A 26,630-nucleotide genomic window follows, 5' to 3' on the forward strand; every position below is an offset into this window, starting at 1 on the left:
CCTTTTTTTGTCCTAATAAGAAAACAGTCATTGAAAATGCTGATATTTTTTCTCCTTGTGCAAGGCTACTTTTTGTTTTAACTAAGTGATGTTGGTGACCATAACAGTAAATACTTTTCAATGGCATATTTTATGTTTGTCTTCCACTTGTCAGTTTTATAAATAAAAAAAATGTTAAGGAAAGACTGTGCTTTTTTTATTATCTTTAAGAAGACAAAACAGCTTATACAAACATACCCAAGTCTTTGCTCCTCTACATTACATATATTATCTTAAGTTGGGCCTAACAGTTAATTGGTAAAGAAAAACAAACAAGGATTTGCAGGATGTGATAGCAACATTCATGTAGTTGTAAAAAGCATAACAATATATTATTAAGTCCTTTGAAAAGACATCAACACACCCACACAGGAGAAAAACCATTCCCCTGTGATGAGTGCGGAAAAAGGTTCACTCACTCAGGTAACTTGAAAAGACCAGTGTACTCACACGGGAGAAAAACCATACTGCTGTGATAACTGTGGCAAAAGCTTCACCTAATCAATTCATTTACAGAGACACAAGTGCATGCCACAGGTGTAGGAAGCGTCCCCCCTACATCGGCATTTCCACAAATGTTTATCAAACTATTTCATAAAACCATTAACATAATTTGCAAGCGTTGTCATGGTCCGGGTGTGTGCTAGTGTGTCTCCCTCTGAACTGGCATCTCCACCCCTGGGAGGGGCCTCTGTGTTCTGCTGATTGCTCGCATCGGTGGGTGATTAAGCCGGGGACTCATAAGGCCAGCGCACTCAACCTCTCTTCACCAGATTCTCAGCTAACCCTACTTAGTGCCGGCCACCACAGTGATTTTGTACACGCCTTGAAAACTACCATGTCTCATCGTGTATCTTTCTTTCATAGCCACGCACCAAGTTAGTTAGTTACTGCTTCTTTTGATAGAGTTTTCAGATGCACTGATCAAAGCTTCACTCTCTGCAACTTGGCAGAATTGTGAGGATTTTGTTTGACGAGAGGATTTTCTGCTGCAATTCTGGATGAGGTGCTGACAAATTAATTACTAGACAACTAACCGAACCAAATGTTTACATTTCCCCCCTGCACTGTCTCTGCTCCAAATGAAGATGCTCTAATCCTTTTTTTTTTTTTTCATTAAACCTGACTCGAGTCAACACTCACAGCCTGATAACTGGCTTTTGAAGCTCTGAAGTTTGTTGTTGCAGATCTCTCGGTACACCTGAGCCTGGGAGAAAAGATTTGCATTCCTCGGGTGAAACCATGCCTGTTTATTCTAGTAACACCTATGTTAGGTTTTGTATTGTTGATTGTCATTTATGCTTAGAAATATCTACTTATATAGGCTTAGAGTTTTATAATTAGTTGTAGATTGGTAGAGGTTTGATCCTTAATAGTCTGCAAACTTTGTGTGCATTCCAGAGCACTCTGGGAGCATGGGAGAGGTCGTACCTTGTCTTATTGTTTTATGGTAGGATAAACGTATCTATATCTGTTTTAGTCTAAGTGCCTTTTGTATAGATGAACTGCTGGACTTCCAGACCAGCAGGTTTAGGGAAGTCATTTATGGGGTCACACTCTGACCCCACACACACACACACACACACACACACACACACACACACACACACAAAGGCAAGGTACTCTTTGTGTGTATGTATACGTCGTACGTTAATGAACCTATGCATATTCATGTAACCTCAATAAAAGAGCAGTGTTACGGGGGAGCAGACGAGAGCAACTGGGGTCAAGCGAAGGAACGGCGTTTGTCCGGTTCTCTCCCGTGCACGAGAAACATGAAGAACTTTGCCTACTTCGTGTCTTGCTTGCTGTGTAATTATATTGTCTTCAACGTTCCAGCGAATAGGTTCAAGCTACAAACCTATCAACCTAATTTTCTGCTTAAGGATGGCCTCAAGAAGTACAAAGCTCTTAAAACTGTACCAGTGGAATTAGTGTGTTACAGGTGCCAGATATCCTTACAGCTGTTTCTGTTCAGAAGTTTACTGTAAGCCACGAACCTCCCAAACTCTAATGCATTAATGCAAAGTGCACCTCAGAGGAATTGCATCACACAGCCAGCAGCAAAAACACAAACATGGATGCCTAAATATGATTGAAGATTGTGCTCGTACATGAAAGCATACTCTCTGAATATTACAACATCAATCTCATAACTGCCATGGAAACAGCACAGGGGCTATTATTCATATGATTACCGAGCTGGGGCAGATCGGTGGATGCTTAGATGAATGGGCAAGTAGAAGGATGAATGGTGTATTATACGTCTAGTGTGTGGCTGTGTCCCAATTAAGAGACCGCACGCTTGAAGTACGCATTTTGAGTGCGATTACGTCACCGCCACGCGACGACAGCTGTCCCATTTCGAAGTGTACTTCAAATGCATACTCCAAATGCGCCGTCAATTTCCCCAAATATCAAGCGTGGTCCGGTGCATGCGTCGTGGTCCCATATATCCCACAATCCATAGCGCGGCGGTGGGTGTGGATAATTTTGCCGCAAAATACGGCAGACAGCAGAAGGGAGCGGCCGAAGAGTGAACTGTCAAAAGTAAGTACTGAATATGATGTCACTTATTTATGTGCGAATGTTTAATAATGAAGAACATTAAAACATTGCTGTTGGCCACATGTCGGCAAAGTTATGTGACAATAGTGATGTTTGTACTTTCAGCGTTAACTTGGTTTTAAAGCCTCTACTTCAATATATATATATACATATATATATATATATATATATATATATATATATATATATATATATATATATAGTTGACCTTAATCTTACAGAGAATGTGATGATTTTATGGATAATTAAAACACAACAAGCTGAAAGTCAGTGATGCTGCTCAGTTTGCAGTCCTGAATATCACAGCACAAGCAGGATTCACTGCACTGTTAATGTTAGCCATGTTATATTGCTGCCTCTGTTCGGTGGTGTCGAGCCAAACGGACTTTAACGTGTGTTTGAACGAGCTGACGGTTCACTCGTTAAGCTGAAAGTAAGATGCTTTAATCACAGGAGTCACACATGTGTCCACTGTACCATCTGGGAACTCTTCTTGTTTAGCACTCGTAATAACACAAACACTAAATCCTCCTTCTCTTGTGCTGTTGTGTAGCAGTGTATACACCTGACACTGTCACCTGTCACCCAGCTGTATATAAACTCCGTCATGCTAGCTAGCACGCAGTACGAGTTATTGTAACTGACTATAAAAAGTCAGCAATATATGAAATATGAAAATAAACTACACCTAAACTTGGTTTATATCTGACCCAGATAGACTGCAGGTCATAACTTCTTACCTGGAGTTCAGTTCACCTGACACTTGCACCGGTGGCCGCCTTGAGCCTCTCCTCCTCCTGCCTCCCCTTTCCCTCATCCACATGCTGGCCTCTGTGGAAGCTCTACCATGGTTACCACCAAACAACTGAGTTATTTTTACACATCGGCCAGCATCTTGCCAATACACCACCTTTCATTGTTTATACAGTTACAGAAAAACCAAAACATCGGCTCATAAAAAGAAAAATCACCACCGGCCCGGAGCTGTGGCACGCGTGCCCAGGGTTGCTGACCCCTGGGCTAGATAGAAGATGTTGCTCTTGGAAGTAATGGATCAGATGCTCGTGGGGAGTTTGACAGGAGATGTTAATGTTTGTATATGAACATTGTGAGGAGGACGTGAGATTGTTTGGGAGAAGCTCAGGGTAGAGCTGCTAATCTTCCACATGGGAAAGGAGCCAGCTGAGGCGGCTGACTAGGATGCCTCCTGGAGACCACCTAGGTGAGGTTTTTCAAGGATGTCCAGCAGGGAGGAGACCCCAGGGTGCACGCAGGACATTCTGGAGATACATCTCTCGATTGCCCTGAAAACAGCTTGTTTATCCTAAATGATGGGTGATTGAGGAGAAGGAGGCATGGGCAGCTCTGCTTAGATTGCTGCCACTGGGCCTCAGAGATGAATAGAAAATGAATGGATTCTAACCCTCAGTAAATTGAAAACCATTCTTGCCTAAATACAGGGACAGGGTCAGAGCACTTGCCATCTTCTTAGACATTGCAGGGTTCAGAATCTTGGTTTAAGAAATTATTCAATACAACCATAGGTCAAACACATGACCCAAAAATGGCAGAAAAATCAAAGGTTTAAAACAAACAAACAAAAAAAACCTACAGCTCTCAATATGACAAGCAACTATAATAGGGGGATAGAGGAAATGCCAAAAAGAAAGTTGACTGTTAATAGGACTCTTTAAGACAGGAAATTATGAATAACACTTTGTTTTTCAAGACTGAGCTCAGGTCCTTCCTCTCCTTTTCTCTCAATATCTGTTCCCATTTTCTAACTTTCACTAGTTTCTGATCTCACTGCCTGATGAGACCAGGGCTATGACTGCTGGGATTTCAATTGTACTGCATGAAATATGAACTGGCCTGACAGAAGTTTGGTTTCTTGTCAGTCCAGTCATGTGTCTGTGGCAATTAGGGATGGGTATCGTTTAGGTTTTATCCGATACCGGTGCCAAATCTGTACTTTTGAAATGGTGCCAGTGCTTAAACGGTGCTCGAACCGGTGCTTAAAGAATGGAGAACACAAACTTTGTCCAAAAACCTCTCATGTTCAGCTGGGTTTTTTTTGTAAAAAGATAACAATGTGTGCCTTTTCTGCAGCTATGTGGCATATAAGGCATCACTCTTGGCTGGAAGCAGTGCTTAAACAATGGAAAAAACACAAACTTTGTCCAAAAACCTCTCATGTTTACCTGATTTTTTGTAAAAAGATAACAATGTTAGCCTTTTCTGCAGCTATGGGGCATATATGGCATCACTCTTGGCTGGAAGCAGTGGTTAAACAATGGAAAAAACACAAACTTTATCCAAAAACCTCTCATGTTTAACTGTTTCCCACTTTTTCTTTGGTCATTTTAGCCTTTTTGGCCAGGGTGAAGCGAGTATCTGCCATCAAACAAGAAGACAGCCGCATGTAGCTATGATGATGTTTGCTAGTTCACCTTACATGCATTAATGTAATAACGTGGTTAGCCTACTCAACGTAAATTACACACGAACAACATGAAGCTACTCATGCAGAGAAGAACGGCTGCTGCTGCATCATCATCCTCATCATTTCTGCTACACTGGCAGGGCTAGGGGCCAGGACTCTATTCTTCGGGTTTTTGGGGGATGTTGCTCCGGGTCCGATAACTGGCAACCCACCCGACGTGCACGGTGTGAGGTCTCGCAGCAAGCTATCAAATACGGCGCATTTCTGGGCTTTTAAAAAAAACGCTATGCGTCGCCAGCTGTTTCATCGGATTCTTGGTGTTACCTCCTTTGACAGTATCACAGTATCAGCTTAAAGCACTTGTTGCAGGCTGCTGAGTTTGCATCTTTTGCTGTGAAGTACAGCCAGACTTTTGACCGCTTCGCCTTGGACATTTTTAATCTGTAGCGCTGCTCTAACAGAACGTACGTACCTGGCCCCGCCTACTATCCTCGGAAACGTAAAATGATTGGCTAGAAGTGTATCACAGCTCAGGAAAAAAAAAGCACCGAAATAAAGCACCGAAATGTGCGCTGCTTTTCGGTCTGGTTACTACCGTTTATGTCAGAACCGGTGCCATCATGGCACCGGACACCGGTACCCATCCCTAGTGGCAATAATCCAAACAGACCACAATTTAAATGGAGAGATTAGGTGCTGAGTTGGGGTGTCGGGTTCGTTGAAAAATGAAAAATCATCCCTTCAAATACAATGTTCTGATGAATTATTGTTATCTTTTATTAAATTCATATTATCCAATAAAATACTTCCTTGAGTTTCCAAACACAAAATGAGAGGCAGAGCTTTCAGCTATCACACTCTTCTCCTGTGGAACCAGCTCTCAGTTCTAATTTTAAAATCAGTCTTTTGATAAAGATTAATTAGTTTAGATAGTTGGGCTTGAAGCCGGTGGCCTTAAACTACTCTGCAGTTATGCTGCTACATTATGAATATTAAATCACCTATCCATGGTGATGGGTGTTCCCATCACTTCCATGGCCACAGGTGTATAAAATAAAGTATCTAGGAATGCAAGCTGCTCCTACAAACATTTGTGAAAGATTGGATTGCTCTCAGGAGCTCAGTGAATACTGTCATGAAACTGTCATGAGTCATAAAATTTCCTTGCCGTTAACTATTTCACAATCCACTGTTAGTGGAATTATAACAAACTGGAAGAAACTGGGAAAGACTGCAACTCAGCCACAAAGTGCTAGGCCATGTAAATTCACAGAGCGGGCTCAGCAGAGGTCACCAACTTTCTACAGAGGCAATCACTACAGACCTTCAAACTTCACGTAGAGTTCAGATTAGCTCAAGAACAGCAGGTAGAGTGCTTCATGGAACGAGTTTCCATGGCTGACCAACTGGTACAAACCATGCTGCCACTGGACTCTAGACTCTTGTCCAACATCAGTGTCTGACCTCATAAATTTGCTTCTATAAGAATGGCCAGAAATTCTCATAAACATACTCCCAAACCTTGTGGAAAGCGTTCCCAGAAGAGCTGAAGCTGTTATAGCTGCAAAGGGTGATGTGGCATCATGTTAAACTCAATGGATTAAGAATGGGATTTAACTCGATTTCACGTGAGTTTGAAGGCAGAAAATACTTTTGGCGATAAAGTGTATTAATAAGAGATGGCCTCTTGGTGTGCCAGCAGTTACTTTACTGTTGGAGGTCTCTTCCTCTTAAAAGGGAGTTTGTTTTTCCCCACTGTCTCTAGTTTTGGATTGTTACAGTTATGCTCTTATATTTTATGGTCTTCACCTTTCAATAAAAAAAGCTTGTGCTGTACTGATCAGCAGCAGAAAACTGAATATGTATCAGGATGATCACTGTATTTCAGTTCACCTGGTTCTAATGTTGTGTCTGATCGGTGCATTATAATGAGCAGTATTCTGAAGGATGGGTGTACAAACGTGTACACAATACATATTTTTTGACTAGGTATAGTGACATGTTAGCAACCATGTCCAATCCAGAGAATAGAAAGACTAGTGGTAACTCTGTAGATCATTTGAGGTTATCTCACCAAGAGTGACTCCTTCAAATGCATTACCCTGCTAGAAGAGTTCCCTCATCATCTTTTAAGACATCTTAATCATTTCATAGGGAGAAAATGAAATGCTTTGACAGTTTTTTTGCATAGATGCAGCAAAGAATGATCAACATCTGCAGAAGAAGACACCATGCTAATTCCTGTGGTTCAGTGCTTCATCATTTCACTCATTCATTATGAGACTACTTTGTAGCTTAACTAAAACAAGCATAAAATTAAAGAAAAGTGATCAAAAAACCAAAAAGTTTGTATTTTAAGTCCAAAGCAGCTGCCCCTCCTGCTCTCTTCCTCCTTATCACAGCTGAGAGAGCCCAGTAATTGAAAAGGAGATTCGGCAAGCCTGTCCTCACAGATGGTACGTTGCATTTCTGAAACAATAATAGGATTGCGATCCTGACCGCTCGATATCGTTTCTCGACCATTCAAAAGCTCAAAGTGGAGCAAAGAGACAAAGTACTGCAGTCTATCTCAGTTTCGTGGCACTCTCTTTTGCTTTCAGTCTGACTCAGGCCTCACGTGGCACCTCAACTCTGGCCTGATGAGAGCCAGCTCATCACTAAGTCACACTCCTGAAGATGTGTGACTGTTCGAGCACTTTCAGAGTGATGGTTAAAAGAAGCCAAGAGAAAAGCCTCTTTGCGAGACAGACCCTTGTTAAATATCAAGCAATTTTCGGCAGGGGGATCACAGGGTCTGATCAGCTGTGAGTCACAAAAGAAGGCCAGATTTCTCTTTTAGAAGAATAAAACACATAAAGCCCAATGACCAAATGGATCTCATATATTTAATTTTAAAAAAAGAACATGATAATAATCACATTAATGTAAACTCTCCCTTATTCTGGTTGTGCTAGTTGTGTAAGATTTCTGAAATAATGAGCCCAATCCGTATGTAACCAGGTCATAAATTACATATTGTTATATTTACACAAAATGTGTTCTAGACAAACCGTTCCTTTTATACCTGATTTTTAGGACCTCCAAGCCTGTGGTTCATTATCAGTTAGAGCCCCTCCTCATTCTTCTTCTTCGGTGCAACCCTATAAATACAGGGTAACCCTTTGGCCTCTCCCCTTTTCTACAATTCCCCTGTGGGAGAGGTTGGTGTCATTTCTTTACCAGCACTGTAAAACACACATATAATTTATATTTAGCCACCCTGATGTTTCCGATTGTGTTTTTAGTTCAATTATTGTCATCACTGTGCCTGTCTTTGCTAGATGCTGTAAATGTGTAGTACATGTCTGCCACATACGTGTTATAGGCACAGTCTATGCTAGCATGAATAGATCCTTCTTGCTGGCTTGGAAGTTGTGGTGGGTTAAGATAACCCTCTTCCATACTGTTTGTATTTTGTTGTAGGAGCTGGAGCGGGCAAGTTAATGACTTGGAGGTCTGTGTTTCTTTTACCATTCATTGTCAGACACAGAGCAGGAACACAACAGTTACACGTACAAAAGTGGCCTTTTTACTTTTCTTATTCCATGCAAAAATACATAAATCAATAACGTTTTATTTGCATAAAGTAATTGAATTCATGAATTGTTTATACCACAGCTTTTCACGCTGTGTTATTAACCTGACTTTCTGTCACCATTTGAAACTTGATCAAAATTCTGTTGTGTGAATCAATGGCCTGAAGTTCTCCTCTAAAAGAAGAAACAGACATAGAAATATGTATTCAATATCTCCTCCTGTCCTCTCTTTCATACATCTTTCTTTCCTGAAACATAAAGCAACCCTGCTTGAGCTACTTGATCACAATTTTATTGGTGTCTGTATGAATGCATGGTAGGGATGAGAAGGAGAAAAAAAGAATGTGTAGAGTATGCAGGTGAGACTGTGGGGTGACATTACTTTCTGATTTGTTGGACGAGTAAGTGCATGGGATTGCCCGGAAGGAATACCAATATTATACAACAAACTGGCTGATTTAATAACTCTTAATAAGGGTGTCAGATGCCGTTCAGGATCATCCCGGCCCACTTCATCCCCTGATTACCAGCTGTCACATTAACATCAGGCTCCTTTTCTGTAGTGCACCTGAATTGCAAATGAATGGATGGATGGATGGATATATATATATATATATATATATATATATATATATATATATAGTGCCTTTCAACTCTAACTGAGCACTCAAACACTTTTTAGACTACAAACCACATTCACCCATTCATAAAGTCTGGGGTTTATTATTTTGCGGAAGTACACTTCAACATGTAGCCTGGAGGAGCTGGGGAATAAACCACTGACCTTCCAAGTAGCACACAATGGCTGACGCATCCAAAAAATTGGCAGCAACTCTGGAGCATGAGCAATGAGTATAGAGCCAAGGCCCACCTGTATTCATATTTACATAAAACAACTTCTTTGGTTCTTTTCCTCTGCTTTTGATTACACTCTGCTAGCATATGGCTTGCTTCCATCTTGTAAACCCCTTTTTCAAGTTACTCTCAGAGGGTTTGTTTGGTTTCCAAGCTCCACTCTGCCGATAGATGATCATCACAGGCAAATAAATGTCACATCTCCCATTCAGCTAAATCCATTAAACAGGTAGCATTTATTGTAGTGACCACAGTGGGTTTTGTTTTTACTAATTTCTTTAGAGTGTGAGACTTCTGCACTGGTGTTTAGCTGCTGTTGTTTGCTGCACACAAGACAGTGATCCATTTTCCCTTCCTACAGCAATCCGCCTCACTGTCAATCATGGCTTTTGATGTGTTGTGCTCTTATAATGAGCCAGCTTTGCAGTTCAGTTATGTAGCACCAGTTTATAAAAACAGTTGCTCAGAGCATGTTATACTGTAAGATAAAGACCCTAAAATAGTCCCTACAAACACACAGGTCAGATGATCCCTTCTTTGAAAAACAGCACAGGAAGTGGATCTCTTTAAATGCCTCATATACTAAGAGTGTACAGTTCAGCTCAGGTTTGGTATCAAAAGTCTCATGCTCACCCATTAAGTAGGTGACAATCTTGCACATGGTGGCTCCAAAGATGAAGTCCTCTAGCATGTTGGGGATAAGTGTAAAGGGCATACAGAAAATGGCCATCATCAGGTCGCTGACCGCCAGCGACAGCAGGAAGGAGTTGGTGACCGTCCGCATGCGCTTGTTCAGCATCAGGACCACGATGATCAGGAGGTTGCCGAAGACGCTGAGCAGGAAGATGAGCGAGTAGAGCAAAATACGCAAGGAGTCCATCTCTGATAGACACAAAGAGACACAGGGCATTTTCAGTTATAGGGAGGAATATTGTAAGCTTCTCTTAACAAAAACCTCAGTTTCCAGGAGGAAGTATTTTGTGCTACTGTAGTCCTGGGAGAGAAGAAATTGTACTTGTAACAGTAATAAACAAAGAATAAGAAGTGGAAAAGCAAATAAAAGCAGCATAAGATGAACACGGGTGCATTAATTGAACTGGCTGGCTGACAAACGTCTTTCACCAGGATCTATACACCCAAATTAATCCAAAAGCAGTTTTATTCATTTGCATGCAAATGCAAGTAACACTTTAATTATTCATGCAACCCTTGTATTAAATTAGATATGAATTAATAAAAAGAAAACATCAAGATAAGAAAATTTAAAAGGAGATAGTTGCATCAATACATGAAGACAACAGCCTGGATCAGGTTGTTCCCCTGGGAAATAAGACTCTGAGCACATAAACAACACCAAACTCTATTACAAGGCAGAATAACTTGGCTTAATCAACATCTTAAATCGTGCTAATGTCAATATTCCTCTCCTCACCCTGTGAATGGAAGCATTAGTAGTAATCTTCAAGAAAAAGATGAAGACAATATCACAAGCACAGAGCCGACCGTGTCAGGTGGCTCACTTGGGAATACAACCCAAACTGGAAAAACAAGATCAAAATTAAACAGTTCTCTTTTCATCAACAATAATATCCTTTCAGTTTGTAGGGGCAGGAGGAGGAGCAAGATTTGAGCAACAGCCAGATGTAATTCCAGGCCACAGTCATCAAAACGATTACAGTGAGACGCAAAAGCGACTAAGAAGAGATACAACTGACAAAAAAATCATAAAGAGACATAAATGACTACAAATTGATGCATAATGACTGAAAATAGACACAAAGTCACTGATTAGAAGGTAAATGACAACTGAACAACACTAACAAAGTTACAAAAAAAAACAGTTGAGAACTACAAATCAAAGATAATGACTACATGCTTATGAAAATAATGACACAAAGACCCAAAATGCATAGTGACTACAAAGGCTCCGATACAGATACAGGGTTAAGCAAAAACATAGACTGGTTTAATTATACAAATTGATCATACAGACATGTGGTGGCATGCACTGAGATCTTAAAAAAAGAATATAATGAAACAGTCATCTACAGTGTGTTTCATAAGATTTCCTTCTTTCAGCGCTGCCATACAGCTAAGCATCAGTGGGTGCTGGATGGCCCAGCCAGAGGGTTTTTGGGATGCTCCCTTCACTAACACCGGCCTGCCACAGCGAGTCTGTTTGAGAATGAGAGTATCTGACAGGACAAGGCCGGGGCTGGCCATGTGCTGACTGAGTCCTCTGATTAAACACAGAGACATGCGAGAAGTCCGGAGGTTTACAGCAGAGCCTGCGCACAGAATGTAGCACATCACCTTTAAGGCAAGCATTGCTCATCAGGAGTAGAAGCAGGACTCAAACAGCGCGTGTTTGTGGGGCTTAAAACGCATCTTTGTGCCACAGTGAACACTGAGACAGCCCTTACTGAATCCTGTTAAAAAGAGAGGTTTTCCTTCCCACTGTCGCCATCTGATTGTGGGGGTTTCTTTCTAATATTTTAGGGTCTTTATCTTGCAATTTAAAACACTTTGAAGTGACTGTTGTTGTCCTCCCATACAGATGCATATTTTGAATTTCAATGTTTGCAAAACTTAAAGACCCACATAAATGACCCAGTTTTTAGAATTTGACTCAGTGCTTTTAATAATAAGGTATGTTTGATAGTATTTAATTTAACTACACACTTGAAAGCCTATTGCCAGAGCTGTTGAGCCGCAGCTGCTACGGTTATGTGACTTCAGTGTGCACATTAAAATGATGTATTTTTGATCTTTTGTCATTATTGTTTTGGTATCTTATTACCAACTTGCCCCATGTCCTCTGCTGTTTGCCTAATAGCTGTGCTTGTCTCTGTGTGGGTGTATTTACAAGTATTTTATGAAACACTGTGGGATAAATTGTGCCTTATGAGTGTGTGCAGCATGACATTACGTTTTAGTGTGAGAAAAAAAGCTCTTTGTATCGTTGCTTTTATCCTGCTTCTGTGACTTAACTCTAAGCTTAATTGGCTGGAGAGCATCTTGCCAAAGGAGTGAAGATGAAAGTTGATTCAAACTGGCATATTCATAGTAATGTCCTCCCTATAAATAGACAAATTAAATAACATTTTTAAAGCAAACTATGAAAAAAGTTTGTCTGCAGTAACAAGTACAGAGTGATTAGACGGTCCGGTTTTGAACCGAAGACATTGCAGGTTAATGCTGATCACCTCTGCCACGTGAGAGATTCTGTCCCCCTTAACTGCAAGTATGAATTATTCCTTTGATGGAGAAGAGTCCTCTGCTTTTTGAAGCTGTTTCATTAGCCAAAGATTGCCCCATTTCAGAGATGTGACAGCATTCTGCCATGCTCTGCCATGGGCTACTTTTACGTTAATGTTCCTCATAATAACAACTTTTTAACTACAGGAGGGTGAGCATACCTTTAAACATTCTATTCCGTCCAAACCTGGTTCGCCCAGAGTTTTCTTCCAGTTCAAAAGGGACTTTTTTCCTCCTTCCAACAAGTCCTTCCTCATAGGTCTCATCCGATTGTTAAGGTTTGTCTCTAATATTTTAGGGTTTTTGCCTTACAATATAAAGCACCTTGGGGTAACTGTTGTAGTGATTTGCTGCTATATAAATAAAATTGATTAGAGTTGAGTTGAGTTAAATTCCATTCTTTTCATCATTTGAGCAATGTGTGGATGTCGGATGCTGCAGATGTTGCTATGCCCCTCTCACACAGGGTCAAAGGGAAAAAGCCTTCTTCTGGATCACAGAGGATTGTTTTAATCTTATTGCATTTTTTTTACTTGATTTGACAGGTGAGGCATGGATAGTTGTGATTGCTGTCATGACCTTTAAAGCAGGGGTGTCCAACTCCATGCCTCAAGGGCCGGTGTCCTGCAGGTTTTAGATGTGTCCTTGATCCAACACAGCTGATTTAAATGGCTAAATTACCTCCTCAACATGTCTTGAAGTTCTCTAGAGGCCTGGTAATGAACTAGTCGTTTGATTCAGGTGTGTTGACCCACGGTGATCTCTAAAACCTGCAGGACAGCGGCCCTCAAAGCCTGGAGTTGGACACCCCTGCTTTAAAGTGTTCAGTCAGACACAAAGCTAACGCATTCAGATCCCATCACATCAGGGGAACATATACTCAGGGAAAAAAATTATTTGAACCCCTGCTGATTTGGTACGTTTACCTGCTAACAAAGAAATGATCAGTCTATAATTTCAGTGGTAGGTTTATTTGAACAGTAAGAGACAAAACAATAGCCAACAAAAAAATGCATTTCAAAAAACTTAGAAATTAATTTGCATTTTCATGAAGGAAATAAGTATTTGACCCCTTTGCAAAACGTGCTTCAGCACTTGGTGACAAATCACAGAGGTCAGATGTGTCTTATAGTTGGCCACAAGTTTTGCACACATCTCAGGGGAGATTTTGTCCCACTCCTCTTTGGAGATCCTCTCCAAGTCATTAATGTTTCATGGCTGATGTTTGGCAACTGTAACCTTCAGCTTCCTCCACAGATTTTCTATGGGATTAAGGTCTGGAGGCCACTCCGAAATCTTATTATGCTTCTTCTTGAGCTTCTTCTTCAGCCTTGGCCGTGTCATGTCACGCTGGAATACCCACCCACAATGCATTTTCAATGCCCTGGCTGAGGGAAGGAGGTTCTCACCCAAGATTTGATGGTACATGGACCCATCCATCCTCCATTTGATGCAGTGTAGTCCTGTCCCCTTAGCAGAAAAACACCCCAAAGCATACTGTTTCCAACTCCATGTTTGACGGTGGGGACAGGGTTCTTGGAGTCATAGGCAGCATTCTTCCTCCTCCAAAGTTGAGTTGATGCCAAATAGCTCAATGTTGGTCTCACTTGATCACAACACTTTCACTCAGTCCCCCTCTGAATCATTGAGATGTTCAGTGGCAAACTCCAAACAGGCCTGTGCTTTCTTGACCAGGGGAACCTTGCAGGCACTGCAGGATTTCAGTCCTTCACGGGGTAGTGTGTTACCAAATGTTTTCTTGGTGAATATGGTACCAGCTGCCTTGAGATCATTGACAAGTTCTTCCTGAATAGTTCTGGGCTGGTTCCACACTGCTCTTATTATCTCATTATCATGAGATCTTACATGGAGCTCAAGACCGATGGAGATTAACAGTTATTTTATGGTTCTTCCACTGGCGAATAATGGCACCAACTGTTGTCACCTTCTCACCCAGCAGCTTGGCGATGGTCTTGTAGCCCATTCCAGCCTTGTGTAGGTCCACATTCTTGTCACTGACATCTTTGGAAAGTGCTTTGGGCTTGGACATGGTGCAGAGTTTAGAATCTGAATAGATACCTGCGTAAAATAAACCTGTGAGCCAGAAATCTTGCTGATTGATATTGAGGATCAACTACCTATTTCCTTCATGAAAATGCGAAGAAGTTTGTAACTTTTTTGAAATGCATTTTTCTGGATTTTTTTGTCTTTGTTCTGTGTCTCACTGTTCAGATAAACCTACCATTGAAATTATAGACTGATCATTTTGTTGTTAGTTAGGGCAGACTTAACAAATCAGCAGGGTTTAAAATAAATCTGGCGGGGGGCTAAAGACATCCACTTTCAGTAACTAATAAGATGTAACTGGAACATGCGTTTCATTTTCACATTCAGAATCAGCACTACATTGTGAGGCTTTCATCATTAATTCCAAGCAGTAAGCTGTCACTGGCTCAGCAGCCTCTATCGTGTTAGATTTTACGTGATCCAGCCAAATGAAAATGGAATTATGTCTTCATTGAGCACCAGCGGTATACTGGCTCCCTTGAGCCTTATATCTGCAGGACAATTCACTTTGCTTCCTTTGACTCCCTCAAGCGTGACAGCTGTGCACAAATCAAAAGGCATCTAAAAACATGTGAATGAAAGGACAGGGTTCACCTCTCAAATGTTCAAGCCTTGACCCAGGGCTGGGTCTGTTTCTTTAACCTTTATATTGCTCTATTTGCATCCTATTGGCTGCTGCAATGCAAACTGTAATTATGTTTTCCCACAAGGTTCATTTAAGTTTCATCACATCACTTCACGTTGTCTTATCTTTACGAGAGGATTAGCACAACTTCATAGGCACAGCAAGCCATTTAAAAGTGTTGTCATTTTTTGGCTGTGGATTGTGCAGTGAGAGGAGTATTTTTTTTTCTCCTTTCACTTGAGTGATACATGAATAAATCGCCACAAAGTTCATGAATAATGGATGCTAATAATCTGCAGGTCTGCGGTTTTGAACTATCCTTTTAATCACAACCTTACCGTAAGGCTGCAATTCATGTAGAAAGTCCCAGTGAGATGATGAAATAGTCCAAATTGTTAGAAATTGCTGTCATCTCTATCGAAATATGATGTTTCTCCTAATTACAAAGGGGTAGAAAACCCTTTGGAAGTGAACCTGAGAACCACAGACATGAATAAGGAACTTGCGGCAATCAGCAACAACAGGATTTGCAACAATTTGCAACACTCAAAAAAAAGCAACAGATTTTGTTATTTCAGTTGATTACTTGAGCATTCACTGAGCATTAAATTCGTTAATTAACGTCTACTGCTCATCAATTATTGGACTAATCTTTCCTGCACTAACATAAGCTCCTCTACTTTTCCCATTCCCATTTTTCTGTTTAGCCACATATATGAAAAACCAGCAGCCCTCATGTAAAGGTCTTCAATAAGTGGGTCTCTGTTATGTTTGTATCATTCACTAAAATAGCACAATTCACATCCTGCCATGTTCACGTAGCTTTATTGAGGAGTGCTCGCACTGCATGCAAACAACACTCCATCTCTGCTTGTGATTGCAATGCTCTGAAAACCTGAAGGCATCATGGGAAGCACACCAACAACATCCGTTTTGATGCACTATAAATAAATCAATATTGAGCGCACAGCTACACATATAATAGAATATCTATAGCAACTGAAAAAAAAGTAAGTTTACCTCCAGTAATATTCATCTCGTGTCCTGTTTTCTGACAAATACCCACAAAATGCAAAAGAGACTCTATGACCACACCTGTAGAATTACACAATTACACAATTAGTTTTTATATTTTGGTTTAATTTCTGTGTTATAAACATGTAACATCACAGTTACCTTCAATACCTATCATAGCTAGAACAACAGAATGACGGACAGAACGTGTTTCTACCAGTTTTCTCAAATTTTCAGAGCATTTCAGTGCATTTTGTGGAAGAACTACCTTATTGAACTCCAGTGCATATTCCATGGGAACAGTCACTGACTGCACTAATTAATTAAGTCATTAAGTAATGTGTCATTAGGTTGTAGGGAAAAATAAAAGCTAGCAAGCAAACCCAAGGGTTCAAAATTAGTTTTGGTGAGCAGACACTAATAAAAACCCAATAATACTTCTTTAACATTCCTACGAAGGATCTGATCACAGTGTATCTGGTATCTGACTGAGGACATACATATATCCATAGGTTGCCAGTTGACGTCTTGGTCCCTCTCTCTTCTCTCCTCACTGTCATCAACTTTTTCTTTCTGTAGCTTTTGCAGTTTTGTTTGTTAATTATGAGTTGAGTTGGGAGACTCTGCCAGTCCTGTTTTCAGTTTTGGTTCTATTAGTTTAGCTCACTAATATTGATTCAGGGAAAAGCCAGAATCTGATGGCCTTTCATGTGATTTGTTAATTGTCTTCTTCCTCTTTTCTTTGTTGTAGCGAGGGCTCTCATCTCATTATTTCGCTGTGTTCTTTATAAGTAACTGTACTTTCATTATACAAAGTTTGTTGAACTGCAGCAGCATGGTGGCGTCTCAAATGTTGGGTTCCCTTTGAGCCAACATTATGAAATCATAAGGGTGCGCTCTGTGCTCACTGTAACATTAGAGAAACTGAAGAGGATTCTTGGCCCTGTCATTTTGCATTTAGTTCCTTTACATTCATGCAGTACAAACAAAATCTGATTTGATCATTTTGGCAGGAAGTCAGATACAACCAAATCAGTCAATGTAACCTTAGCCTCGAATGAAGAGCCTTTCTCCATTCTTTGCTGTTATTTCCCATTTATAGTGTTCCTACACTAAAGACTGCATGAAAAACAAACTGACTGAATTCATGTAAGAAAAGGCTGTTTTGAAATTGATCCATGTTGGTCTGATAGGCTTTCCAGGCACAAGACCCTATTGGTTATCACATATAAATTTCCTTTTCCTTATAACCAAAAGTGGCCGTGTTTTGGCGTCATTTCGCTGTTAACTAGTAAACACTCCACACTGTGAATAAACTACTACAAGCACACTTGGCGTTTAAGCTTTAGAGTGCTTCCTTCTAATGCCTCGTTTATTGTGTCCACGCAGCCAGTAGGTCAGCATCTTACATCACTGACTTCCTGTCTCTTTAATCTGCCACCTTGAAATTGCAAAGGTTGCTTCAAAGAGTTGACAGCCTGTCTCGTATCCAAAAAGATTCACTAAAGAGATAGGGATCAGGGCAGGGTGTCACACTCCACGCTTCTCTTTACCAACAGAAGAAAATCACTGAATCCCCAGGACTGATTTCACCCAATGACAAGTATGTAATTCTCTTTTCGACTTGTCTGAAATGATAAAAATGGATTCCTGCATTTTGGTGCACATTATCTGGTGGATGGATTTTAGCTTTACACAAGCCTGACTGATTTCATATTTAACCTCTGCACTACACATTACCACACTGTGATGCTTAGCTTTAAAAAAAAGTGGTAGCAGATGAATCCTTTCACAGTAATTTAGCTCAATGTGCAGAAATCAGTCGACGTGTTGCATTTTACCACTGTAATGAGGTGAGTTACTGTAGCTGTCAGCACAATTCAACTGAATTAGTCTTTCCACTATGGCTCCCCATGAGAGAGGAATATTGATCCTACATTACTTAGATTTTTTTTCAGAAGTTGGAAGGATCTTGTTTGTACTGCAAGAACAAACTCAGCATGTATTCAATTACCCACAATGCTCTCTGTCTCTGATATTTTCATTTGCTTCTGATGCCACTGATTCCTTTTTTCATCACTAACATGTTTTATTGCCATTAATTGAATGTTTTTGCTTAGAATCATCCAAGCAAACCAACCCACAGATGAAATATTTATTACAGCGGAATATGTAAAGTGTGAGAAAAACTTAATGGAAACAGCACATCCATAGTAGCAGTATGTGTGTATTTAAAGAAAAGCCGCTAACAGGCAGACAAATGTTGAGTACTACACAGTACCCAATGATGAATGAACTCTTTATTAAATTACTTTTTTTTTTAAAAATGAGACTTTGGAGGTTTGACATTTTCAGCTAATGTTCAGTGGCTAGCTAGCTTATTAGAAAGGTCACTGTGGTACTGGGTGGGTTGCTTGTTCTGGCTAGTGAAAAGCAGCTAAACTCCTTCTTAGTTTGCTCATCTAACTGCTCAAAAAATGAGAATAAGTTTATTTCCTCATACTTTACATTTGAGACCTACTTGCTTCACATAGCTTTCTTTGATTGATTAACATTTCTTGAGTTTAAAAAGTGTTTCCATATAAGGTAGTTTTTTTTGGTCTCTTCTTGTAAATAGGCTCTTAAAAACTGATTTGTGTGGTGCTATATGAATACGTGTTTCTTTGTGCTCTGGGTGAATCTAAAGCCCTGTCCACAGAACCGCTCATCAGGCATCACTGTATCTAGCACATGGCTGGTCGCTAGGCAACATTCCAGGATCCTGTTGGCTAGTCAACAGTCTAATGTATTTACCAACCATATATCAATGAATGGTATGTTTCATTCTCTTCAGTGACTTGTATGCATGTCAATTAATTGCATAAAACCTCATATAAGTTTTAAGGCACAGTAAATCATTTTTTGAGGCTATTTAATAGAAAAAAATTGTTGTACTCAAATATACATTGTTTACTGTGTAACTACAAATTAATGTATTCTCATAATCTTTTTTTATGTATGTGGCTAGAGACCGACCACATATGTAATACGTCTTATAAGTTACTTTTAGTTTAAATTTAAAGATTGCAAATAGCTTTTGATTGATTGATTGAATCTTTATTTTGAACATGTTGAAAAAGTACAACAAAATAGAATTAAAAAAGACAAATGAACAAAGCAAAACAAAAGGAAAACGAGCAACCACAACTCCAAATAACGTTCATGTTCAAAAAGGAGCAGGAAGAAGCATAAGCTTATTTAATCCCACCCCTTTTCCACTATCTAGTATAAATAGACTACAGAAATACCTCCTTGCAATTACATTACATGTTATGTGTAACATATATATATATATATATATATATATATATATATATATATATATATATATATATATATAAAAACACCCAGCACGCCCCTGCGGGCGGTTTATCCTTCAAGCTCGGGTCCTCTACCAGAGGCCTGGGAGCTTGAGGGTCCTGCGCAGTATCTTAGCTGTTCCCAGGACTGCGCTCTTCGGGACAGAGATCTCCGATGTTGTTCCCGGGATCTGCTGGAGCCACTCGCCTAGCTTGGGAGTCACCGCACCTAGTGCTCCGATTACCACGGGGACCACCATTACCTTCACCCTCCACATCCTCTCGAGCTCTTCTCTGAGCCCTTGGTATTTCTCCAGCTTCTCGTGTTCCTTCTTCCTGATATTGCTGTCATTCGGAACCGCTACATCGATCACTACGGCCGTCTTCTTCTGTTTGTCTACCACCACTATGTCCGGTTGGTTAGCCACCACCATTTTGTCCGTCTGTATCTGGAAGTCCCACAGGATCTTAGCTCGGTCATTCTTCACCACCCTTGGGGGCATCTCCCATTTTGACCTCGGGACTTCCAGGTTATACTCGGCACAGATGTTCCTGTACACTATGCCGGCCACTTGGTTATGGCGTTCCATGTATGCCTTGCCTGCTAGCATCTTGCACCCTGCTGTTATGTGCTGGATTGTCTCTGGGGCATCTTTACACAGCCTGCACCTGGGGTCTTGCCTGGTGTGATAGACCCCAGCCTCTATGGATCTTGTACTCAGAGCTTGTTCTTGTGCTGCCATGATTAGTGCCTCTGTGCTGTCTTTCAGTCCAGCTTTGTCCAGCCACTGGTAGGATTTCTGGATATCAGCCACCTCCTCTATCTGCCGGTGGTACATACCGTGCAGGGGCCTGTCCTTCCATGATGGTTCCTCGTTTCCCTCCTCTTTCTTGGGTTTCTGCTGCCTGAGGTATTCACTGAGCACTCGGTCAGTTGGGGCCATCTTCCCAATGTATTCTTGGATGTTCGTTGTCTCATCCTGGACTGTGGTGCTGACACTCACCAGTCCCCGGCCCCCTTCCTTCCGCTTAGCGTACAGCCTCAGGGTGCTGGACTTGGGGTGAAACCCTCCATGCATGGTAAGGAGCTTTCTTGTCTTTATGTCAGTGGCTTCTATCTCCTCCTTTGGCCAGCCTATTACCCCAGCAGGGTACCTGATCACGGGCAGGGCGTACGTGTTGATGGCCCGGATCTTGTTCTTACCATTCAGCTGACTCCTCAGGACTTGCCTGACCCTCTGCAGGTACTTGGTGGTTGCAGCCTTTCTAGCGGCCTCTTCATGGTTCCCATTTGCCTGCGGGATCCCCAGGTACTTGTAACTGTCCTCTATGTCTGCAATGTTGCCTTCTGGTAGTTCAATCCCCTCAGTTCTGACTACCTTCCCTCTCTTTGATACCATCCGACTACACTTCTCCAGTCCGAACGACATTCCAATGTCATTGCTGTATAGCCTGGTAGTGTGGATCAGTGAATCGATGTCTCGTTCACTCTTGGCATACAGCTTGATGTCATCCATGTACAGGAGGTGGCTGACAACTGCTCCGTTCCGTAGTCGGTATCCGTAGCCAGTCTTGTTAATGATCTCACTGAGGGGGTTCAGGCCTATGCAGAACAGCAGTGGGGACAGAGCATCTCCTTGGTAGATCCCGCACTTGATGGTGACTTGTGCTATGGGCTTGGAGTTGGCCTCTAGTGTTGTACGCCACATCCCCATTGAGTTCCTGATGAAGGCTCTTAGGGTCCCATTGATCTTGTACAATTCTAGGCATTCCAGTATCCAGCTGTGGGGCATTGAGTCATAGGCCTTCTTGTAATCAATCCAGGCAGTGCACAGGTTGGTCAGTCTTGCAGTCTCGGCTGATTGTTCTGTCTACCAGTAGCTGGTGTTTTGCGCCTCTGGTATTCTTGCCAATTCCTTTCTGTGTCCCGTTCATGTATTGACCCATGTGCCTGTTCATCTTAGCCGATATGATGCCTGACAGGAGCTTCCATGTAGTACTGAGGCAGGTTATTGGTCGGTAGTTGGAGGGGACCGGTCCCTTCTTGGGGTCCTTGGGGATCAGGACCGTCCGGCCTTCAGTTAGCCATTCCGGGTGTCTCTCGTTAACTAGCAGCTGGTTCATTTGTGCTGCCAGACGCTCGTGGAGTGCAGTCAGCTTCTTCAGCCAGTAGGCATGAACCATGTCGGGCCCTGGTGCTGTCCAACTCTTCATACTGGAGACTCTTTCTTGGATATCTGCCACTGTGATGGTTACTGGACCCTGTTCAGGGAGGTTGCTGTGGTCTGCCCTCAGATCCTCGAGCCACTGAGCATTGCCGTTATGGGTTGCATCCTTCTCCCATATCTTCCAGTATTGCTCCGTCTCCAGCCTTGGTGGTGCTGTTCTCTTATTGTTCCCTTGCCACTGAGAGTACACCTTTGCTGGTTCTGTGGAGAACAGCTGGTTTATTCTCCTGCCTTCTATCTCTCTGGTGTACCTCCTCAAGCGGCTGGCCAAGGCTGTGAGTCTTTGCTTGGCAGTTTCCAAGGCCTCAGGTATGGACAGCTTGCTGTATTTCTTAGGCACCTTATTTGTCGCACCTTTCTGCAACTCCGTTAGTTGGCTAACCTCCCTCCGTGCTACTTTGATCTTGCCCTCTAGCCTCCTTCTCCATGGAGGGTACTGCCCCTTGTCGCTGTTCAACGTGTAGCCAAGCATCTCACTGATCACTGCTGCCGTATTGTAGATCAGCTTGTTAGTGTCGGTAATCGTGGTTGTAGGTATCGTCCGTAGTGCTACATTAACATCATCTAGCAGACCTTCTGAGGGTACTTCACGTAATCTTGGTAACCGGCTACGGGGGATCGAGGTTTCAAGCTTGGCCATGATCCTATGTACCTCGTCAATCTCTAGCTGTGAGAGCAGTCCCTTCTTTCGAATGTTGGAACACTGAGCTACTATATATATATATATATATATATATATATATATATATATATATATATATATATATATATATATATATATATATATATATACCCATACCAACATACCTGTGCACCCGCACACACATGAAAATATTAGACAAGAAAACCCTATCAAATCTCTACCTTTTCCCTGTACCCTGTAAAAACCATATCCTTAAACCGCTTTTTAAACTGCACCATGCTTGGACATTGCTTCATATCTTTACTTAGTCTGTTCCACAGCTTCACTCCACACACAGAGATGCAAAAACTTTTTAATGTTGTACGGATACGAGGATGTTTTAAATTTTATTCCCCCCTCAAATTGTATCCCCGTTCCCTTTTAGAAAACATTTTTAAAATATTGTCAGGAAGCAGGTTATTTATTGCTTTATATATAATTTGTGCAGTGAGAAAATGAACCAGATCTGTGAATTTTAGAATTTTTGATTTTAAGAATAGTGGATTTGTATGATCTCTGTAACCAGTTTTATGGATTATCCTTATGGCCCTTTTTTGTAATATAAAGACTGATGATAGCGAACATTTGTAAGTATTGCCCCAAACCTCTGCACAGTAATTCAAATACGGTGCAATCAGGGAACAATAGAGAATGTGGAGTGATTTGTGGTCCAGAATGTGTTTTACTTTACTCAAGATTGAGACACTTCTTGAAATTTTGTTATGTATATGATTTATATGAGACTTCCAGTTTAATTTATCATCTATAATCACACTAAGAAACTTATGTTCAAGTACTCTTTCAATTTCCACACCATCTAAATGAATCTGCACCTGTGTATTTCTAAGGGAATGCCCAAATAAGATAATTTTAGTTTTACTTAGATTTAGCGATAGTTTGTTCCTGTTAAACCATTTTTAAATTTTGCACATTTCTGAAGTAATTGTATCCAGCAGCTCCTTTAGATTCCCCCCAGAACAAAAAATATTTGTGTCATCTGCAAATAATACTAATTTTAATATATCAGATGCCTTACAAATATCATTTATATAAATAATAAATAATTTTGGACCCAGTACAGAGCCTTGTGGAACACCACAAGCAATGTCCAAGCATGATCAGGAACGGACACCCAGCTTCACAAATTGTTTCCTGTCACCTAAATAATTTTTCACCCATTGCAGTACAATCCCCCTGATCCCGTACTGTTCCAGTTTATTAATTAATATGTCATGATTGATTGTAGGGCTGCACGATTTTGCATAAAATGAGAATCACGATTTTTTGGCTTAGAATTGAGATCACGATTCTCTCACGATTTTCTTTTCCAGTACAAATATTTATTGCACTTATTAACTGCACATCATCTTCGTAACAGTTGAGACTGAACATGAAAACAATAAATAAACATAAAAACAACAAATGTCTCACAAGTTTTGTTGTTGCCGCAAAATGTTGTAGTGCTTGAAATTCCGTCTCCACCGTTGCTCGACACTGTGTGTATAGAGCAGGTAGTGCAGCAATAGAAAAATAGTTGCAGGACGGCACTGTGTAGCGTTTGTCTAGGGTGTTGATCATTTTCCAAAATCCCTCGTTTTGCACAGTGTTGATGGGAGCCATATCTTTGGTCAGGTGATAAGTGATAGCCTCCATAATTTCTTTGTGCCTGTGGGAGTTCGACGTGTATAGGGAAGCGCTGTATAAGGTTCCCGTTATTGATGTTTGGGTGGTTGACCGGGACGGATTTTCTCCTGTCACTTTCCTGTCATCCCTGACGTGCTCTCCGTTGTTTTTTCCCTGCTAATTTTAGCATCACACAGCTTCTGTACCACGTGGTATAAGGCTCCGTAAACAGGCCTGTAATTTGTGAAGTGGCGTCTATCCCCGGTTTTATACAGCGGCACAACTTTGGCTATTTTCATTTTGTTTGGCACTTTTCCCGTCTGAAATGATAAGTTGCAAATATATGTTAGAGGTCCTACAATTCCTTCAATGACCTTCTTGACGATTTTCATGTCAATATCATTACAATCAGTAGATGTTTTATATTTATACATGTGTACAATGTCAATTATTTCTTTTTCCTCCACTGATGTGAGGAACATTGAGTTAGGGTTCCTATCAATCAGGTTTTCACTACAGTCTACTGATGGCAGTGACTCAGGAATTTGTTCTGCCAGTTTTGGTCCAATATTTACAAAATAATGATTAAAGCTGTTGACCTTATCAGCAGTGTTTTCCATAATATTGCCATTGTCGATAAAGTATTGAGGATAACTTTGTTGTCCAGAATTATTTTTAATGATACCGTTTAAAACATCCCATATTCCCTTCATATTATGTTTATTGTTGTTCAATATTTTACTATAATACTCCTTTCTACATACACGTATAATATAATATATATATTTTTGTATTTTTTATATTTATTTTCAGCATCTTTTGTTCTTTGTTTTAGGAATTCCCTATAGAGTGTATTTTTCTTTTTACATGCATTTTGTAAACCCTTAGTGAGCCATGGTCTATCTGAATATTTGTGCTTTCTGTTGTATTTTATTGTTGGACAGTTTTTATCGCACAACTCCATGAATATTCTTAAAAATATGCCATATGCAATATCAATATCAGCTTCTTTGTACACATTGTCCCAGTCCTGATTTAATAGATCGTTCTTAAGTGCATTCACAGTTTCTTCTGTCCTTACACGTCTGTATCTCAGTTGTTCTTCATGCTGATTTTTCTTATAATTAGTGTCATAAACTGCAAAAACTGGTAGGTGATCACTGATGTCATTAATTAATATTCCACTCACAATGTTGTTTTCCATATTGTTAGTGAAAATATTGTCAAGTAAGGTGGCACAATCTGGTGTAATTCTGCTAGGCCTGGTTATTTTAGGATGTAAACTCAAACTGTACATAGTGTTTAGGAATTCGTCGGTCATTGTATGCTTTTTCGGATTCAACAGGTCAATATTAAAATCACCATAGATAAACATAACTTTTTGATTTGTTTTAGAGAATATTTCCTCTATGAAGTCATTAAATACTTGAATACTAGAGCCAGGTGTTGTATATATACAGCTAATTATTACATTTTTTCTCTTTTTCCTTATAAATTTCAATTGTTATACATTCTAGTAAATTATCAATTACAGTTGTCATACTTTCTACCACCTTGTAGTTTAGGTTTTTATCCACATACACAGCTACTCCCCCTCCACTCTTGTTCCTTCTATTTACAAAATTCACTTCATATCCCTCCAGTCCAAAGTCCATTCCTTTCTCCGCATTGATCCATGTTTCAGAAATGGCAATAATTCCAAATGGATTTGTCAACTCATTTAGATATTCCTTTATATTGTTGAAGTTGGCATACAGACTTCTGCTATTAAAATGGATTACTGATAATTTATTTTCCGTGTTGATGGTGTGCTTAAACTGTTCATCAGTGAAGTAGCAGCAGTTACTGCTAATGTTGTAGAAGAAATTATTTTCCGGGTCTATATCCTTTTCTAAGTCTAGAGCATTATGGTCTGTGTATCGAAATGTTCTCAGTTCCAGATTATCATAAAGAGAATTCCAATGAGTTATATTGATATTGATATTGTTGCCGGATGCAGATGAAGTTCTTTTGGACTGTGCCATGTGTTGTGTTGTGTGTCACGTCACATGTGTATTCATACCTCCAGAGTAAGTTGACCTCAGTATTTGTCCAGCTCCTCCATATTTCTGATGACCAACACTTTGGCTTGTTCCGGTGTTCCATTGAGTTTAATGAATACTTTGCAGTTGGTGGTCCATGTATTTTGAATTTTTCCCTGTTTCTTCAAGTAACGTGCTTTCCTGGCAATGTCCGCATTTCTTTTTATCAGATGTTCGTTCATGAAGACATCGGATCCTTTCAGTTTCTTTCCTTGTTTTAACAGTGCTGTTTTG

At 40.6% G+C, this 26,630-nt stretch overlaps 1 protein-coding gene across 1 annotated transcript in view; it reads right to left on the reverse strand.

The window, feature by feature from the left end:
* The window catches only part of LOC146547689 (cholecystokinin receptor-like), a 66,899-nt gene that overhangs the window by 34,136 nt on the left and 6,133 nt on the right, over nt 1-26,630 (reverse strand). The window contains exon 2 of the mRNA XM_085264607.1: nt 10,114-10,362. Within this exon, the coding sequence (XP_085120733.1) occupies nt 10,114-10,362 (249 nt within the window). The remainder of the gene's footprint in view (nt 1-10,113; nt 10,363-26,630) is intronic.

Source organism: Mchenga conophoros, linkage group LG23 (genome assembly GCF_057382185.1).
Source record: "Mchenga conophoros isolate Kocher_MC1m ecotype Shallow Benthic linkage group LG23, M_conophoros_male_GT1.1, whole genome shotgun sequence".
Classification (NCBI taxonomy): Eukaryota; Metazoa; Chordata; class Actinopteri; order Cichliformes; family Cichlidae; genus Mchenga; species Mchenga conophoros.